The 19,735-nt window shown below is 42.0% G+C and overlaps 1 protein-coding gene across 2 annotated transcripts in view; it reads left to right on the plus strand.

Annotated features, from left to right (window-relative positions):
• AGPAT5 (1-acylglycerol-3-phosphate O-acyltransferase 5) overlaps nt 1-18,313 on the plus strand; it is a 62,709-nt gene extending 44,396 nt beyond the window's left edge. Inside the window, exons 6-8 of one of the 2 annotated variants that reach the window (XM_060001442.2) lie at nt 6,847-7,008; nt 13,264-13,387; nt 15,784-18,313. In XM_060001442.2, coding sequence (XP_059857425.1) covers nt 6,847-7,008; nt 13,264-13,387; nt 15,784-16,009 — 512 coding nt within the window. In that variant the 3' untranslated portion in view covers nt 16,010-18,313. The remainder of the gene's footprint in view (nt 1-6,846; nt 7,009-13,263; nt 13,388-15,783) is intronic. The other variant, XM_060001443.2, reaches the window with a different exon arrangement.
• Nucleotides 18,314-19,735: the final 1,422 nt, after the last annotated feature.

Raw genomic sequence — 19,735 nt, forward strand, 5'->3', positions numbered from 1 at the left:
ATATTCCCAGTCTAGAATGTTTTGTTCTTGTATGCTGGTCATTTTTGAAAAAGAACAGGAGTGAACAAAGGGAGTTGAGAAGGCTTTCAAATTATATTTGTAGTGATATAGTCACCATCCTCCTCCACCGTCTAAATCGCAGCCGTAGTTATTTCACTTCTCGATCCTCTGGCCTCTTGCTTCCTTTTTCTGTAGCGTGGCTCCCGCTGGCACCGCTCAGGTCGCAGTCTCAGGGGAACGGCGGCAGCAGGGAGCAGTGCTTGTAGATCTGGAAGAACTCGGTGGGGGAGACCAGGTCACCTGTCACAACATTCCTGTGGGGCTTTGGACATCGTAAACATTCAGGGATTTTGAGAGCTTTGGTTTGCCTCTTTGAGGTCATTTCCATACCATTTACTTAAAAAATTTTTTTTTTTTTTTTTTTGCGGTACGCGGGCCTCTCACTGTTGTGGCCTCTCCCATTGCGGAGCACAGGCTCCGGACGCGCAGGCTCAGCGGCCATGGCTCATGGGCCCAGCTGCTCCATGGCACGTGGGATCTTCCTGGACTGGGGCACGAACCCGTGTCCCCTGCATCGGCAGGCGGACTCTCAACCACTGCGCCACCAGGGAAGCCCTACTTAAAAATTTTACCAGAATAAATACTGCTGTTTACTCCTCCTGCCTTTTCACAGTCCTTTCAGCTGCCCTTTTGCGAATTCTTGATCCACTCAAGCCTGGTCTGAACTCTCAGTCAGCAGTTCCCAGATTGGTGCCGGAACCAGCAACATCAGCATTGTCCAGAAACTGGCATGAAATCCAGATTCTCAGGATCCACCCCAGACCCACTGCCTCAGAAGCTCTGGGGCTGAGGCTCAGCCTTGCAGATGACCCTGAGGCATCCCAAAGTTTTAGAACCACTGGTCCAAGCGAGATTAGTTGTGTGCTCAACAGGCTAGTTGGGTCAGATTCTGGTGTTTTAACTAGAACATGTGGATCTATTATTTATTGGTAAACTTTCATTTTATTCTTGTTTCATTAAGAAAAAGAAAAAAAATAATAGCAGTTACTTACCCATTGTAGGGAACAGACATGGGGAATAGGGAAGGGGCTTTCCATCTGGGTCCTGTAAACTTCAGGTACTGCTTTCCTAATTTAAATCTTTCTCAGTTATGTGAGGTGTTTCATTTGAACTCATTTTCCTTAGAAGCGTTTTAGATATTTGGCTAGGAAAATTGGCATCTTATGTATCTTAATCTTCCCCCTGCAGCTATTAAAGTGAGCTCAGAAGTGGTTTTTACCACAGCAGCCAGCAGGATGATAGACATAAACTTTTAGAACTCTAGTAGTAGAAGACAGAAATTTTAGTGACACACCTATAATGGCAAAACGGATACCTAGAATTTTCATGTTATTGAGCAAGTTATATTATTGATCAAGATCTTTGTAGTTTTAAAACTCTTTAGGATTTGTGGAATTCAGCTTTCATCCTTTGAATAACACTGCCTATTGTATAGGTTTAAGGGTCCTTTCAAAACATAAAAGCAAAAGGATTTTTTTTGGTAGACTTCACTCAGTAGAAGTTATTAGTATGTCTGGAACATCATATAAACAAATTTAAGTGGCAAATGGCAAGCTAATATTTGTAATATAAGGCATATTAATAAACTTAGTATAGAAAGAGATCTTGCTAATTAGTAAGAAAAAGACAAATGAAATAATGGGGAAAAGGACATGAATAGGAAATTTAAGAGATATGAATGATCCACACCAGTGAACAAATGTCCTTCCTCCCTAATAATCAAGGTAATACAAATTAAATGCGCATTGTGAGACCAGCTTTTGAAGGCCAACCTGGCAAACATTAAAAAAGAAAGTTACTGCCCAGTATTGGCCCAGGTTTGGTGGAAAAGACACACTTCTCTTTCTGCTGGGCGCTAAGACGACATACTTGTTTCCCGTGGTGCTGTGACAGATTGCCACAGATGTGTCCTCTTACAGTGCCGGCAGCCGGGAGTGTGAAATGGTCTCACGGGCTGAAATCAGTGTGGGCATAACTAGTTCTGTTCGTAGGCTCTCAGTGAAAGTCCGTTTTCTTGCACAGGATCCAGTGATGGTTTAATGCTCTGCGTTTATAGTCTTGAAATTGCACTGGGTCCTGCAGATTATGTAGCTGGTTCTGCCTCTACCTCTTCCTTGCTGTTCCTTCCTCTGAAGCTTTTTCTTTTTTGGCTTAATTCTGACCTGTCTTTCCTTGGCCCTGCTGTAACTCTGAAGGCCTTCGGGAGCTCTCCTGTGTCTCCTGGCCCTGCACTCTGCTCCCCCCACCTTGTACTTCCCGTCCCCTGGCCTTTTGACAGTCCTTAGCTGTCAGTAACCCGGCTTTTTCTACCTTCTCAGCAACTGGGAACGTGATAAAAATCCATGCTGATTGCCATCTGCAACCAATCCACACCATCAAATCTCAGCTGAGCCAATTACGCTGTGTTTAGCGATTCTTTATTTTTCTCTTTTTGACTATCTGTTCTGTTTTTCAGATTTCCCCCCTCACATCTCAAGGTTTCTCTGCCTTGAAGAAGTTATGTTACTCTGACAAGATTGTATCATACAATCATATTTATCTCTGTTTCAAAGTCTTAATGTGGCTGCTTCAGCAGTTGCCTTTTGCTCTCATTACCTCCACACTGTTCCCCCGGTTCACAAGCACAGCCTGTTTCTCACATGGATGGATCGTGTGTGTGTGTGAGAGTGTGCACGTATACCCCACCTAAGGCTTTGCTGTTGTCTCTGTCCTTTTCTTTGGCGCTAGAGAAGTGTGGGCCCCGTGCATGCTCACATTTACTCCACCCAGCCTCCAGAAGCTAATCCCAGTGAGCTCTGACTCAACGGAGCGTCACGTCACTTTGGTCACTTGTCGTATTTGTTAATGTGCACGTAACATACAAAGTCATTACTTATGCTCGCCTTGTCATCTCTCCCTTTAGTATTCTCAGTCGCTGCCGTTACTTCAGTTGTCATGTCTAGTCAGATGATTCCCAAATGTTTACTTCTGCCATTTTATAGACCATATTTTCAACTACTTATAGAGGGTTCTCTCCAACTTCAGCTTCAGCGCCCCAACTGGACTCACCTCTTCCTTGTTAGCTGCCTCGTGTTCTGCCACTTGTGCTCTTTCTGCACGATGGGTATCCGCACACACGCTGACACGCACACACCCTCCGCCGCGCTTCCTCATGCCCATCTCTTCCTATTGATGGCCCAGCCTCGTCCATGTCTGCTAGGGCAGAAGCCTCGTTACTTTTTACTCCGTTTTTTTTTTAACTGCCACATTTAATTTTTGCTGAATCGATGTATATTTGGTTTTTTGAACATCACTTGACTACATTTTCTCTTTCCAGTTGCACTACTTCAGTCCTAATTCAGGACCTCATTGCCTATGACCTGATGTCCTAAACTATTTCTGAAACCTAAACCGTGCTTCTTAGCACCTAGATATTATTTCTCCTTTGGCCTAAAATCCATGGAGTCCCACAGACCAACATAAGTACATCCGCCCATCGTTCTAAAGCCTTCAGCAGTGTCGCCCGGTGCACTTAGCAGTCTTAACTCCTTACTGGCTCTGGACATGTGCTCCACAGACCTTCCACATCCTGCCTCTCTTCCTTCATTCATCCGCTAGGCTTTCCCCCACTTTCTACCCTACTAGCCTCCATCCTGGCCTCGCTCCAACGTGCTGTTTTTCCTGAAGCCTTTACCAGTAAGTTATGAGTGAGTGACAGTATCTTTAAGTGTGAGTAATATTTTTATATTCTGAGGATATTTTTAATCTCTTAAGACATTCTACCGTGTACTATAGCTATTTATTTTATTGTCTCATTAACCTCTAACCTACATGTTTATAATTTTAGAGTAGTATCTTGTTAATAATTACTGAATAAGAAAGTACTGAACAAGACATTATAAAGTCTTGTGAGCTGTGTGACTTCGAGCAAATGATTTTATCCCTCTGAACCTTGGTTACTTAATTAGTGGGAGTAAAGTGAGATGATGATACGTGTGTGTGCGTGCATGTACATATATATTATATAGATATAGATATAAAATGTAGAATCCCCTGCATGGATCAATAAAGATTTTCTGTCCAATGAGTATCATTCATTTATGTTTCCAATATATAATACTAACAACACAAGTTCAGTTATACCAAGCATCACTATAATGGCCCTCGGGGAGAAGCTTGGTCAGAAGGCAAGGTGGAGTATCGTTAGTACCAACTAGAAGTTCAGGAGGTCTAGAGATGGAAACAAGGTACAGCAGATACTAGAACAGGCTAGATATTGACCAGAAGCAGTTTAATTAGCTACCATTTTCCTATTTAGGGCTCAGGGGTTTTCTCTTCCGTAGAGGCAGAGGCAGTCCTCAGTATGGTGAGCTCGAGCCCAAGCAGTTAATTATAAATGCCTGTTATCTGGCTCTCTCTGTACTGAAACTCTAATTGGTCTCTATAGTGTTATTATGAAATTGGTTTTATTTTTTATTTCATATTTATTTATTTTTGGTCGCGTTGGGTCTTCATTGCTATGCGCGGATTTTCTCTAGCTGTGGCGAGCGGGGGCTACCCTTTGTTGCGGTGCGCGGGCTTCTCACTGCGGTGGCTTCTCTTGCTGCAGAGCACGGGGCTCTAGGCACGTGGGCTTCAGTAGTTGTGGCATGCGGGCTTAGTAGTTGTGGCTCACATGCTCTAGAGCGCAGGCTCAGTAGTTGTGGCGCACGGGCTTAGTTGCTCCTTGGCATGTGGGATCTTCCCAGACCAGGGCTGGAACCCGTGTCCCCTGCATTGGCAGGCTGATTCTTAACCACTGCGCCACCAGGGAAGTCCCTATGAAATTGGTTTTATAATAATGACCCAAGGTTTGGAGCGGCCCCTAGTACATTCCTCAGTGAGAAGACTTTGCCTTCACTTTGTCTACATACTAGTGATAGGTATTTCTTATTCATCTGCCACAAAGTTGATTTTTCCAAACCTTCACTATAACTCATTTTTAGGGAAGTATTACTTTTCTGTCTTCTTATCTTCTTACTGACTTAACTTAGATTCTAATAATTGTTCTTACTGAATACCACAGTGTGATTCTGTAGAACTATGGACGCAATAAAACTGGGTGAGTTCCAATAGCAAAGAAGGAAGTATTAACTAATTTAATTGACAAACCAATGTTTCCCAGCCTGGTATACTATTCAGATTTTTGTTATAAGTTTGTGAATAAATTAAACTGTTTCTGCCCTAGGGACTCAAGTCAGACATGTGGTTGTGGGAATCTTTGTCTTTCCCACACCACTCTGCATTTTAAAAATTCTTCTGCGGGAAGATCCCAACATACTATAGCTGTTCTTTCTTATGCAGCTAATTTTCCCTGGAGAGAAGCCATAGAAAATCCAAATCAAGTTTTTTTCTAGTCTATTTTCATGTCACTTCTTCGGAGAGCTACACTTTTCTGTTAAATTGTCAATAAATATTCTAATCCAGGAAAAGGGGGACAGTAGGAAATGGGAAGGGGAAAGGAACAAATTCTTAGCGTTGGCAGGCACACTAATGAATGTGTGATGAATTATTCTATATAAATTGCAATATTGTCTCACTTAAAGAAGCTTTTGAAAGTATAGGTGTGGTATGTAACTGATTCAGTTTGCTGTACCCCTGAAACTAACACAACATTGTGAATCAACTATAGTCCAATAAAAATTTTAAAAAATAAAAGTATATGTGTGTGTATATATATAAATAATATACTCAAGAGAACTGAAATCGTATGTTCATACCAAGACCTGTCCATGTGCAGCATTCGTATGCGGTTTATATGAATGTTCATAGCTGCATTGCTCACAATAGCCGGAGGGTGAAAACAACCCACATGTCTGTCAGCTAGTCAGTGGATTTACAAAATGTGGCATATCCATACGATGGAACATTATTCAGCCAGAAAAAGTAATGAAGTGCTGATGTACGTGCCGGACACAAACGTCCACATGCTGTGATTTCATTTACGTGAAATGTTCATAATCGGGACATCCGTAGAGACTGAGAGTAGGTTTGTGGTAGTGGGGTGGGTGTGTGCGGGAGGGTGGCGTGCAGTGTGTGCCGTGGCTGAAAGGTGTCTTGGAGTGGTGAAAACGGTCTGGGATTTGTTAGCGGGCTTGTATAGCTCTTTGAATAAACTAAAACCATTGAATTGTATGCTTTACAATGGTGAATTTTATGGTATGTGAATTAGAGTTCAAATTTTTTAAAAAGTTTACCGAGGAATTAGATTCTTTGGTTACCCTAAAAGTCAGGCCAGTATTTCATGTTATATAGACCACGTCAGCTCTTAGTTCAAATATTGTACACAGTGGGGGTCATTTCGGTTCCCACCGCATCTCTATTTGAGTAGAAATAGAACTGAAAGAATCAGGGACTTGGAGTCAGAAATTAGGGAATTGTTCCTGAGTCTTGAGTGACCATGGGCAAGGTGCTACCACCTTTATTCTGTTGCCAGAAATGAGGATCATATGTTTACTCTTGTCAGAGTTTTCCAAATCAAAGGGTTTCTGAGAGGCCATAAGCTTCTTGAGGGCAGGTTTCCAACAGCTTCCCACCGGGTCTTATACATGTAGATATTTAATAAATGTGTATTAAATGACTGTTGATTTAAATTGAGGAAGTCATGGGAGTGCTGTCTAAACTTCCAGCGCCCTGTAGGTATGCGGTTTAACCGGAAGTGTATACTGGTCTATTCGTGGAAACTTAAAAACAGTGTAGATATTATGTTCTATTTCCAAGGTGTTTTGTGACTAATGTATGGCCACACTGAATCAACTTCTTTTCTAGGCCTTCCAGTATTAAAACATGTGCTGACACCAAGAATAAAGGCAACTCATGTTGCTTTTGATTCTATGAAGAATTACTTAGATGCAATTTATGATGTTACAGTGGCTTTTGAGGGGACTGTGGATGATAAAGGGCAGCGGAAAGAAGCGCCGTCCATGGCTGGTAAGTTGGTTTCGAGTGAGTCATGTATGTTCACCCAGGTAGAGTTTATTTTGTAAAAAGGTAGGTGTGTTCTACTACATTACATTGATATGGTTTCCAAGTATATATACTTGTATTTCTCACGTATTTTTTATTAATCTGTAACAGTTGAAATTTCATTAGTCCTGCTAAGTTTGGTACTTCTTGGCTGTCCTGTTAGTCCTTGAACTTGCCCAATATCATTAACTCAGCCTCTTTCCTTCCAAGGTTTACACCAAGAAATGGAAAAGTTACATAAATCTAAGGAAGGAGTGAGGCAGGAGAGTGCAACCTAGCGGCGCCAACGTGAATCTAAGGAAGGAGTGAGGCAGGAGAGTGCAACCTAGCAGCGCTGAGGTGTGCACTGATGCTCAGTGTCTATCTTTGTATGTGTTTTTCATATAACATCGGTGACATCTAGTGTCACTGACAGTTACGTGACTTTTTCTTTTTTTCAGCCATGTGCTAGGTATTGGGGACCTTTGAGCTACTGTTTATGTCAGAATAACCAGAAAAAACTAGAATTGTAAGCAAGCAGAATGTTTTAGTTAGACATACCCACAGGCACTCGTGATTGCTGTCGCCGTTGGGACGTGGGGTGGGCACAGGACGCGTGTGGAGCCGCCGTCCCCTCCTCGGGGTGTCAGGCTGGGGCCTCACGCTTCGCCTTGGCAGCTGGCGGCCGTGCGACTAGCTTACTTGTCAGGTGCTTCTCTCCGTAGCAGCTCTTGAAGGCGGCTGTTCAGAAAGTGTTCAGGGGCACAGAGGGTAGCTCCCGGACGTTGGGAGAGAGGACAGATGGCTGAGGCAGGAAGGGACTAAAAGGTGGCAAATTTGATGGTGGCGGGAGGAGGTCAGACCTGGGGCGGCTGCACCTAAAGCAAGACCGACCGACCGCTCTCGTGACCGCCTTCAACTCCGAGGAAAGCCGGAAGCTCACGCTTTCTAAATTTTATTTTAAGTGTAATTCTTTGGCATATATTATACATCATACAGTTTAAAAATCAGAAGTATATAAAGTGTACAGTGAAACGGCCTGTTTCCACCCTGTCCCCATCCACCTGGTCTCCCCCTTCCCCTCCGCAGCGGTAACCACTTTTCTTCCTTTCTTGTGTATTGTGTGTACAAATTTACTGTCCATCCCTCTTACAGAAAAGGCAACGTATAATACTTTTTTTTCTTTTTTAACTGTGGAAGGAGTCATTCACCCAGTTCTCCATTTGAGGACAGTGCATTTAGTTATTCAGCAGTATTGCCACCCGTTTATCAAACGTTGTTCAAAAAGTAAGATTAAACACATTTTTATTGTTTATGAAGACCAGATCTAATTCCCATAATAACCTTTTAAAAATGCTGCTTTATCATGTCACCATCCAGTCCTAGGAACTCGTGGGCTGGGCCGCGCCCACGGGATCAGCGCTGGCGTCCCGGGACTCAGCATCCTGGTCCCTAAGCCCCTCCTTCACATCGTTTCCTCCTACTCTGTGCTGCTCGCTGGGTGGGACCGCTTTCCTCGCTGTCACTGAAACCCTCCTGCACCTCCATGCGGGCTCTGACCGAGGGCCGTGTGTAGGCCAGGCCACCTTCCCCTCTGTTGCTCTCATCCAAGTCTGCAACCTTGTCCCCATGAAGGCTTCCCTCGCTCCTCTGCTTGCTAGCTCACGAAGCTTCCTCTTGCTCTCCACTCCTGTGGCACAAAGTGCACGTAAGGTTAGCACTTGGCATGTGGCTAATCTGCCCCCGCCCAGGTAGATCAGAAGTGCCTTTGGAGGCAAACCGTTTTCAGCTGTGTCTCCCGGGCTCCAGACCCAGCGCCCCATCTCGTTGCTCCACTTGCTCTGCACCGTAGCCGACGGGGCTTTGTGTATTCATGACGGAGGGTCTCTGTTTTTGAAAAGGCTGGCTTTCCTAGCTGTCACACTCAGAAGCCATGTGGAAAACAAAATGTGTCATTTCGTCAATTAAGAGTAAATATTTCCGCAAGGAAGACTACAGCAGAGTAAAAGCAAAAGACAAGCGGAGGGTTGCAGAGAAAAAGGCTGATTTCCTTAATGTACAAAGTGTTCCTATAAATTGATATGATCAGTAGTAACTCAGTAGAAAAATGGGTAAAGGGCAAGAACAGACAGTTCACAGAAAAAAATTGTTCAACCTCATTCATAATAAGAAAAATTCAAATTAAAACGTATAATGAGATACCATTTTTTTACTATCAGACTGGCAAAAATCCCCATTAACAGGTTAGATAACAGGCCCTGTGGGTGAGATTAAAGTATGTCAGAGACTTTCATACTTTGCTGATAGGAGTGCAATACAGTACAACCTCTGTAGAAGTTGGCCAGACAATGTCTATCAAAGTTACAAAAGCATTTACATTCCCACTGCTGAGACATTATTCTACAAATATACCTGTGCACGTAAGAGATGACATCTGTTGTGTGTTGATTTTGATTGTGAGTTGAGACCTGTAGCTTGAAAAACTCTCATTATTACATAAACTGATTGATACGCTGCTCTACTTAGTCTAGTATAAATTAAGATTCACTTTAAATTTAGATGTAAGTAGGGTTAAGTATAAAATTCCATAACTTGGAATATTGTAGGTACCTTGTGGCTGAGTTGAATAAGTATTAAATGTTATCTCCATACACAGTGGGCTGTTATTTAATATTCATATTTGATAGCCCAATTAAAAATTTTTTTCCATAAAGTTGCTAGATTGTTCATAGATATGCCGTAGCCGGTGTTTCTCAAAGCCCTGTAGGAGGATCGAGGTTCCATCAGAGTTACCTGGGTGGCCTCAGCTGCACTGCAGACTGCTGACGGGCTCGCCGCAGCGGGGCTGAAGCTGCGTGCTGGTGGCCCTGCAGGGGTCCTTGCGGTGGCCAGCGTCTAGTAGCGTGGGTCTCAGGAGGCCTCATGTCAGAGAGGGCGACTGCAGGTAGTGAACCGTGTCCTTCCCGTTTCGTGGTCTGTTTCATTAGAATGTGGGTATGGCTCAGAGCCATCTGGGCGTCCTCTTGTGGTTCATCTGGTCTTTTCAGCAAAGTCTGAACGCTTTCGTGGACAGCGTCCATTGGGCAGAGGTGAGACAGGGCAGTTTGATTGTAATTGATTTATAAATCCTGTTTTTAAAATGGGTGGTGTACCAGAAGAAATTGTGAGCTAAAGGGCAACAATTGATATTCTGTTGAAGCGTTTTATATGGTTCTAGGTAACTTTTTTGTCTTAATATTTTCTTATACGAAAAGAAAACATATTCAGAGGGAAAGAAGGGAAAAAACTCTACAAACTCACCTGTCCAGATGCAGCCCCAGACAACAGTTCAGATGTTTCCCTCAAAGTCTTCTTTTCTGTAATGTCTGTATGTTGGCGTGATGTGCCTTTATGTATTTTTTTAAATGAGATTTTATATATGTATATATATCTTCATATCCTGCTTTTTTTCCCCCTTAATAGTGTGTCATGAACATCTTTACATGTCAGTATATACACTTATGTAATTTTTGTATAAGGCTACGTAGTGTTCATTGGTGTGAATATACAACAATGTATCTATCCAGTTTTTGTTGGATTTAGGTCACATTGGTTTTTTGTTTTTGTTTTCAGAGGGAAGGGGGCAGGTTGTAAGGCGGACGGTAAGCAGTATGGGCACCACCTGCGGGCCCGGCGTGCAGAGGCGCACAGCTCAGCCCGCACACATCCTGGGCCCCGCTGTCTGTGCTCTGCCTTTCTCGCTAGGTTCCCCAGGCACAGAGCACTCGGTCTCTGAGAGACTAGACCTTGTGACATGTGTGGATACTTGGAAGACTTTCTGTTTGGCCCTAGCGTATCAATATACTCTAGGGACCTGCTGGAAAAGCTGTAGTTAGAAAACAATTACACCTTAATTTGAGTACTTTCCTACATTCCCTAAATATTATGGATAATTGTTGCTCATGCCCTATGAAATGTGCCCCAACTAAAAGCATTTTTACTAATATAGACACAAAAGCTTTATTGACTATCGAGGAAAGTATTCATTATTCATTTCTTATCTTTGGTGGGAGAATCTCCTGGGTGCGCTGAGAGTTGATCTGGTGCTTGTATGGTCTGTATCTGGACGCCTGACCACAGAGACTGGGCCAGCCTGTCTCCACTGCTGACGACACTGGGCCTTGGTTCGTTCATCCCCACGGGGAGACAGCAGTCCTTGCCTAGAGAGGTGCACGAAGGTCCAATGAAGTGACGTGCACGAAAGCGTGGTGTAAATACCACAGTACCGTGTACATTTTAGGTGGGAAAACCTAAAAGCACCCATGCGAACTTCAGGGCCCTTTCCTCACGCCAGCATCTTACTAGAGGCCTTGCTGACACGTCCCAAACACTTGAGTTCACAAGCATTCGTTCCTGACGCTGGAAGTGCAGTCGGTTTAGTTTCCTTGCGGACTCTGTACGTCTGTGCACGGGACTTGGAATATCAAGGATAAACGCAGTGTCAGTTGGATGACCACTTAATTAACAGAAGTGTTGAGGGGCAGGCGTAGGTAATTAAGTGAAGGTAGGAAAGTTGGTGTCGGCATCCGTGTTTTTATGTATCAGAAATAGAAATAGGAAGGTGAGGTGAGAAGTCACGTGCAGCCAACAGATTCTGGTCAGTCACCTGCAGCGCACGCATGTGTGGGGTCCTGTCCCACGTGCTCCCAACACCCTCACGTTGCAAAGAGGAATCAGAGGAGGTGGCTTTCGGTGGTCGGCTACGTCTTGTTTCCCTTCATAATAGCGTAGCTCATGACAACCTCTCAGGCAGGGGCTGCTGCTGTCACCTCCCTCGTACGGACGTGGAAACAGGCACAAAGAGGCTGACAGGTATGCGCAGGGCTGACAGGTATGCACAGGGCTGGTGAGGGCTCAGAACCCAGGCCGCTGGCTCACTGGCTGTGCTCTTGGCCCATGCCCAGTTCAGCTCCTGAAAGCACTTCTTAAGCCAGTCTTTGATTTAAAGGGAAATGGAACTTGAGGAAAATTAAGAGAAAAATATTGAAAAAGTAAAATCTTCCCTGTGGCAGTGTTTTTGCACATTTATCATCAAAGCCAATTCATTCCTAAAAGTGTAGAAAAAATGAGAATTTTTGATGACCTAAGTGCAGCATGTTACTCAGAGCAGTTGTAGCGAGCACTTAGCAGAAAGAGGTGTGTGTGGTCCAGAGGCGGAACCCTCTTTAAGGGTTAGCTTAAAGTCTTCCGCAAACTCTGCAGCACACTAGTCACCGCTTCTCAGAACACGTCTTTGGACGCATATCGGCTTGAGATAAAAGGGCTCGGCCTCCTACTTGCGTACCCACCCAGGGAACATAGTCTTCTCTTAAATCTCGTAGCAATATTTCCTTGTTCTCCAGGAATTTAAGTATGTTAATATGCTCATGTCTCCACAGAAAGCCACCTGCAGAAAAGGGTATTTCCGGACTCAAAGTTCTGTCTTATCTTGGAATAAATCCTGACCTTATCCCTTGTGCCATGTGGGCTGCAAAAACGACCATCTGCTTTTTTCAAATTAGCATGTTTTGGGAGCTGTAATTATTGAAGGGCTCATAGCTATTCCACGGAAAGAAATTTGGTTCCCGAACCACGTAGAATACGTTAAAATGCAGCAAGGATCAGGAAAGCAAGGAGTACCAGTGAGTAGAAACCACTGGCAGGTCACAGAGGAGCGGGGAGGACTGTGGAGCCGTGGAGGCAGGGCCCGGGCCGGCCCAGCACTAGGACCGAGGGGTTAAATGCCCCTGTGCGCCCAGTGCTGCCAGCGACACCCATCCCTGCCCTGTGGGGCTCACCGCCCAGTGGGAGCAGCGGGGACGCACGACAAGCCCTAAGCTTGGGACTGGAGGCTGGTGGCCCCGTGAAGGGGATTGGTGGGTCTGATGGTGGTTGGCATCTGGGGATCCCTTCGGAGGGTGGGTCCGTGCTTCTAGTAGAGGCCAGCCTCCTGACCCTAAAGGTTGTTGTATGGAAAGTCACATTTGGTTGATTTAACTCGTGACCTAGTTAACTGTGGAAGACTTGGAAGTTATTACTACTTCAGCTTGAAACCCAAAACCACCAGTTTATGATCTTTGTTTTCTTCTTCTTTTTTTTTTTTTGGCTAAAGAAAAAATCTGGTCTTCATTGTTTTTAAACTTTTTTAAAGCTCCTTTTTATCGTTTTATGTAACTGTGAATTCTAAAATAATAAAAATGAAATATTTTTGTTTCTTGTTAGAATTTCTCTGCAAAGAATGTCCAAAAATTCATATTCACATCGATCGTATAGACAAAAAAGATGTCCCAGAAGAACAAGTATACATGAAAAGATGGCTTCATGAACGTTTTGAAATAAAAGACAAGTGAGTAACGACAGTTCTAGCCCTTCAGAAACAGTGGCTCAACAGTCACTATAGTAAACAGCGTGAGACGAATGTAAACAGTTTTATTATCTTAAAAAAGCCTTTTATGAACTCAAGTCAGATCTCATTCCATGCCTCCTCTGTCCATGTTTTAAACTTGACTGTTACAGGTCACTGTGAAAGATCTTGTTATGGGGGCTGTCCTTTGTTATTTACTGCATTTCAGTAATTTGTGTATAAAGATATAAAATTTTTTAAAGAAGAGAGAGACACACAGAAAGCTTTGTACTGTTGAGCTGCCCCAGGCCCTCCCTCCCGGGTCCAGGGGAGTGTGTGCGTGCTGAGGGCAGGCCGGCAGGCCGGCGGTGTGTAGAGAATCGGGCTGTGGGGTGGAGGATGGTGTCTCACGTGTATGTGGAACTGACTCCAGTGTATTTGTTGGAAGAAGAAGGGGCGGTTGACATTTTCACGAAAAAAGTGTCCTTTTGCTTTTAGTATTTTGGGGCCTAAACCGTTTCTGGGGTTGGCCTTGTGTTTCTCCCACCAATAACATGACTTGGGAGCTAGTGCAGTGTTGGCCCCTGGCTGAGAGTTGCTGTGAGTTAAGTTCCAGGCGGGGCCTCTGGATGCCTCTGGCAAAGGCGGAGCTCGAGGTCAGATGAGGGTGCGCCTGTTAGTCTCCCTGTGATTTACACAGATTTCTAAAGGTAGAAATTTTAGAATTTTCTTCTCTTTTCAGGAAGATAAAAACTGGGTTCTTAGGTTTAGACATAATACTTAGAAATTGAATTTCCGTGGATGAAAATTTCAGCATATATTATTTATTTACTATTCGTTTTGTTTTCAGTGGAAATTTTATCCTTTTTGTTTTTTGAAAGATGTGTTTTAAACATCTATACTTTTTTTCCTCTTTTTGAAAAAAATGGCTCTGTGAGTTATAGGATGCACCATTTAAATTTATTAAGACCACATTGAAAAGAATGGTTTTTAAAGGCTTTAGAAAATACTTCCAGGGCTTCCCTGGTGGCGCAGTGGTTAAGAATCCGCCTGCTAATGCAGGGGACTCGGGTTTGAGCCCTGTTCTGAGAAGATCCCACATGCCGCGGAGCAACTAAGCCCGTGCGCCACAACTACTGAGCCTGCGCTCTAGATCCTGCAAGCCACAACTACTGAGCCCACGAGCCACAGCTACTGAAGCCCACGCACCTAGAGCCCATGCTCCCCAACAAGAGAAGCCACCGCAATGAGAAGCCCATGCATCGCAACAAAGAGTAGCCCCCGCTCGCTGCAACTAGAGAAAGCCCGCGTGCAGCTACAAAGACCCAATGCAGCCACAAGAAAAAAATACTTCCAAAATTCTGTTTATGTTCAGAAATTTTACCTGTGTTTTAGTCTCCTAAAATGCTTCTTCTCAGGAAACTGCCATTGTTTCTCCTCTCCTTGGTGTATGGCAGTAAAATATTTCCTAATTAACCCTCCTAGATTAACTTTAACAAGTGAAAGCTATTAAAAATGTACTGTGTTGAAAATGAAACTATATGAAGTTTATAAACAAATTTCTGTATTTCATTGACTCTCAATTGTGCATGACAATGTGTTAAACCAATTAATCAGCGCTACCCACTTTGGATATGGAAGAAATTTTAAAAGTACGATTTATGTGTTTTGACATGAAAATCTGTTATCAGAAAAAAAAACCCTGAACAATATGATTAATATCCTATGTATTTTGTGTTATAGGTGTTTATATGTATATTTAGAATGAGTCTGGACGTTTTAAAACAGTGATTTTCTCTAGGGAGTGTGAGTTGAAAGGCAACAGAAAGACTTTCCCTTTTTGTACTTTGTGTTTCAGATTTTTATGTTGAGTGTATTCTGCTATTATAACTTTACATTTTTAAAATAAGGAAACTGCATTAGCTATGCTACTTTTCCTTCTTTTACCTGCTGTTGTAATTCCATGCGAATAGGGGCGCTGGGGGGTAACTCTCCATCTATAAGAGCTGCTGGTCTTTTCTCTGACTTGTGGTAGAATAGGAGCTGCGCTGAGGAGTGTCTGGAGGGGTAAAGACGGGGGAGGCAGAGAAAAAGCCCGTGTGCGTGTCAGGTCCCTGTGAAGTTTTAAAGATCTAAAGTTTAAAAAACATCCCCATAAAGTTACTTGAAACCATCTGTCTTTACATATTACATATAATTCCTATACATTAATCATAGAGCATATTAAAGATATTTTTAGTGTCTAGAAACTCCAATTAAACCAACTCTCTGGGTGTTTCCTATAAGGACCTATAACTTCTCCAGCATATAATAGGCAGCCAATAAATATTTGTTGAATTACAATATTGAAATGGCTAAACCTGAAAGTTAACACTTCTTTTTTTTCATTCTGGCCATAGATTGCTTATAGAATTCTATGATTCACTGGATCCAGAAAGAAGAAACAAATTTCCCGGAGAAAGTGTTAATTCTAAACTAAGTCTCAAGAAGACCTTACCATCATTCTTGATCTTAAGTGGTTTGACTGCTGGAATGCTTATGACCGAGGCTGGAAGGAAACTATATGTAAAAACGTGGATTTATGGAACCTTAATTGGCTGCTTGTGGGTTAGTATTAAAGCGTAAACGCGTAGCTGTCTCCAGGCAGTGGGATGTGCTACGTTGTTGATTACTGGCGGCTGCACATTACATCCGATTGTTCCTGAATTTAATAAGAAGTGTAAATAAAGCCTTGTTGATTGAACATTGGATGAAACAGAATTTCTGGCTAAAGCCGATATGCAGTTGGTCTTGGGCAAACATACATGGTTTCACAACTTTAGTCCAGAAGCTGCTGGAAAGGGAAAAGATAAACAGAGTTTATGTTATAGTTGGCATTTCCTATGAACTAATGTCAACTCCAGAAGACTGTTAGGATTATCTATTTTGTTACTGTTTTGTAATTCCGATAGCTGCATTCATGAACGTTAATTTGCAGTACATGTCACTGTATTTGTTATCTTCAGTTTTTTACAACTTGACTGGTCCAAACTCTTATCACTGAAATATTTAGTGTCTTGCAGCTGTGTAATATTCTGCCTTGTGTTTAATTTCTCCAAGTCGATGAAAGAAATTGTAGTTAAGTATGGAGAAGGACACGAGGAGAGGCTGAGGAATGCTGGTGAGGGGAGCTCTGGTTAGCGAGGACTTGTATTGTATTGTGTTGTTAGCCGAGTTCACTTCATGTTGGCAAAGTGATTAGCATCTCTGGTATTTACTGAAACAGCTTCATTTGCACACCCTGTACTCTATACAAAAGAATAATGTATAAAAATACGAGAATTAAGTTTAAGTTAAAATTGTGATCCTGATTCATTGTAGCAGAACTTTAAATTGCTCAGCTTTTTGAAGATTTAAGCTAAGCTCCTAGCACTTCATGACATTTGTGCCATAAGTACTTGAAAACCTTAAGATTTCCTGTTATTTTTTATATCGAAATAATCAGTGTGAACCTTTGTTGGACCTGAGTCCATAGATATTTGAGATGGTGGGAGCTCTCAAACACCTGACTAGGTTTATTAGCATGTGCCTTTTGCCTGTTACTCTTGGGTTTAGCAAACTGTTTAATCCCCAAATCATTTTGTTTATGTCATCGTGGTCGGTTTCCACTGTATTCGTGTTCTTTTCCTTTGGATCACTGGCAGGGGTGCTGCTCAGGGCTGGCCCAGGGGCTCACGGGAAAGCGCTGTGTCGCCAGCCAGCGTTGGTCCTGATGCGGAGTTGAGCCTTGTAAGCTCTCGTGAGCAGCCCACCATCCACAGCAAAGGCATTTTGCGTTCGTCTTATGTCAAGAAATCACCTTCCTCAAGCCAGTGAAGTACAGGCTTAATCCATCAGGACGGAGTGAATTTGTTTCATTCCCATTGGTCTTAATGGGGCCACACAATTCATCTGTATCACCTGAAAAGAAGAGCTTTGTTTCAGGAACCAAATCACACAATTTTCAGTCATGGAACGATAAATCTCCTAGAAGAGGACCTTTTTTAAAGTGTGATCTGCTCTATTTTTAATGTTACAATTCAAGCTTGATTGCCTGCTGGTCATTTAAGATACCAGTTCTGCTTCCGAGTAATGGATTTTTATCACCATTTAAATCATGATAAACAAAATGGAAACACAAATTAAGGGAAATTTGGTCTGATTTTCCAGAACCAGAGTAAGCCATTTCAAGTAACCCCTCTGAAGAGTTGGGTGGTGTGAATTGGTTTGTGTGTGTTAGTATGTGTGTATGTATTGATACACACATTGCCACAGGACACAGTTGGCTTCATTATGAATGGGGGTGCAGGTAAAACTTGTTCTCAGGCCAAACTGCAATTTTCTCTTACCCTGTAAAGTGCAATTTAGATCAACCCCATGTCTTCGTTAAATACTCTTTTTAACAGTCCTAAACTTAGAAACTATTTCTAATTAGATCACAATAAATGTAAGTTGTGTAACTTACTTTGAATGTCATGGATATGTTCTCAATTTAAATTTTAAGAAGCAATACCGTTGGAATCATGCTGATTATAACTGATTTGAAGAAGGCCAGGTGACCTGCATAAGATCACTTGAACAGCATGTTTCTTGTAACTATCCTTATATTCTCGCAAAAGGTCTATAAAATATTTGTTTAAAATTTTTTTTGTGTCAAAATATTTGGAAAATTAGAAGCTTCTTTTTAACATGTATTGATATGACTTGAATTATTTTATGAAATTAAGAGCCCTGTATACCTGTACATCTTTTCACATAATATCGTTTAAGCTTTTGTTTGTGCTACTGTTGATTCACAGCTCAGTTGGTACCTGGTTTATCTTTAAAAGAATGCGATCGATGTGCATGCTTTTACGTTCTTCGCAGAAGGGTGTGTTGGGATGAAAGTAAAAGAAAAAATAAAATCTTTCACTGTCTCTAATGTCTGTGCTATTTTGTGACCGAAACATTCACCAACAGTCTCTTATTCCATAAAATAGGCTTCATGGCTGGCCTTGTGTTCTGAATATATAAAACTATAATAATTTTTCTTAAGTATTGGGCAAGTGTTTTTTTAATACATTAAAATCTTCAAAATTGTGAAGCAGTATATTTGGTTAACTCATCCTATACTTTATAAGATGTATGGCAAATATTAATTACTTAACAATTCTGTGATAATTAGGATACCTCACAGAAACATGTCAGATGCCTAAAATTAGCCAGGTTGGTGAGTCCAGTGTGAACCTGACTAATCCTTACATCACACATACCAGTGATTTCTTTCATATGTATCATTTCCGTGTGATTTTTTTTCTCATTTAGAATGGTACAGTTCTCCTTTATAGCCAGATTATGTAAACTTTATCGTTTCCTTAGTAATATTGTGTGGTTTATACTTAGTGTTCACTGAATAGGTCCATGTCAATAAAATGATCTGAATAAATTGACCATTAAAACAAAGAAATAATATAAAAAATTTGCCCATCAAGTAAAATTAAACTGTAACCTTAATCGTATTTGTTCTTGAAGTGTCAGATGGGGAAGAGGTTTCCTTGGCCCCTATCCAGATGTCATCTTTGCTTATAAGTAGGTTTTCTTTTTTGGGTAGGGACATGTTTTTATTATGAATTACACATATTTTTAGATTGAAGATTAGCTAACTTGGAATATTATGTTACCGTTTGGTATAACTGGCATTATAAACACACTAACTTAACCTAACACCTAAGCATTAGACTGAAAATTGGTACTTGGCCAAACTGATAATTGGAAATACTCAGATAATTGATGTTATATAGGTAAAATCTGCATTGACGGAATCTAAAACTTTTCATTCAGATGTTTTGGAGCGCCATGTTTGCAGTCACTAATTTATGTCAGTTTAGAGTAGTTATGATTTGACATTATCCCTAAGATTTCATTGACACCTTTTCCAATTTGTGGATGATAAAGTAAATCCATTACTTCTACCAACTGGGGGGTCATTTTTGACCTCATTCATGCCTGAGGTCAAAGAGACAGATTCCTGGTTTTTATCCTGAGTAGAAAGAAAAAAAAAAAAAAAAAAAAAAACTTTTTCAGAAGGCCACTCTAGATAGAAAGCTCAGTACCTTCTACCGTGTGGGAGAAAATCTGATGTGGGCGGCAAACTCTCAATAAATGTTTACTGATGGGGACGAGACGGGTCAGTCATTCATCCAAATTAGTGACAATTCATGATCTTATGTGTGAATATGTAAGAGAGACATGTTCTCAAATTTTAGTTTTATGAATCTTTACATCTGAAAAAAAAGTGGAAGAAGTTGCTGTGGATGTTCTCCGCGTGTCCAGCAGGAGAGAATATTTACTAAC

The sequence above is a fragment of the Delphinus delphis genome, chromosome 21, assembly GCF_949987515.2.
Source record: "Delphinus delphis chromosome 21, mDelDel1.2, whole genome shotgun sequence".
In the NCBI taxonomy this organism is placed as follows: domain Eukaryota; kingdom Metazoa; phylum Chordata; class Mammalia; order Artiodactyla; family Delphinidae; genus Delphinus; species Delphinus delphis.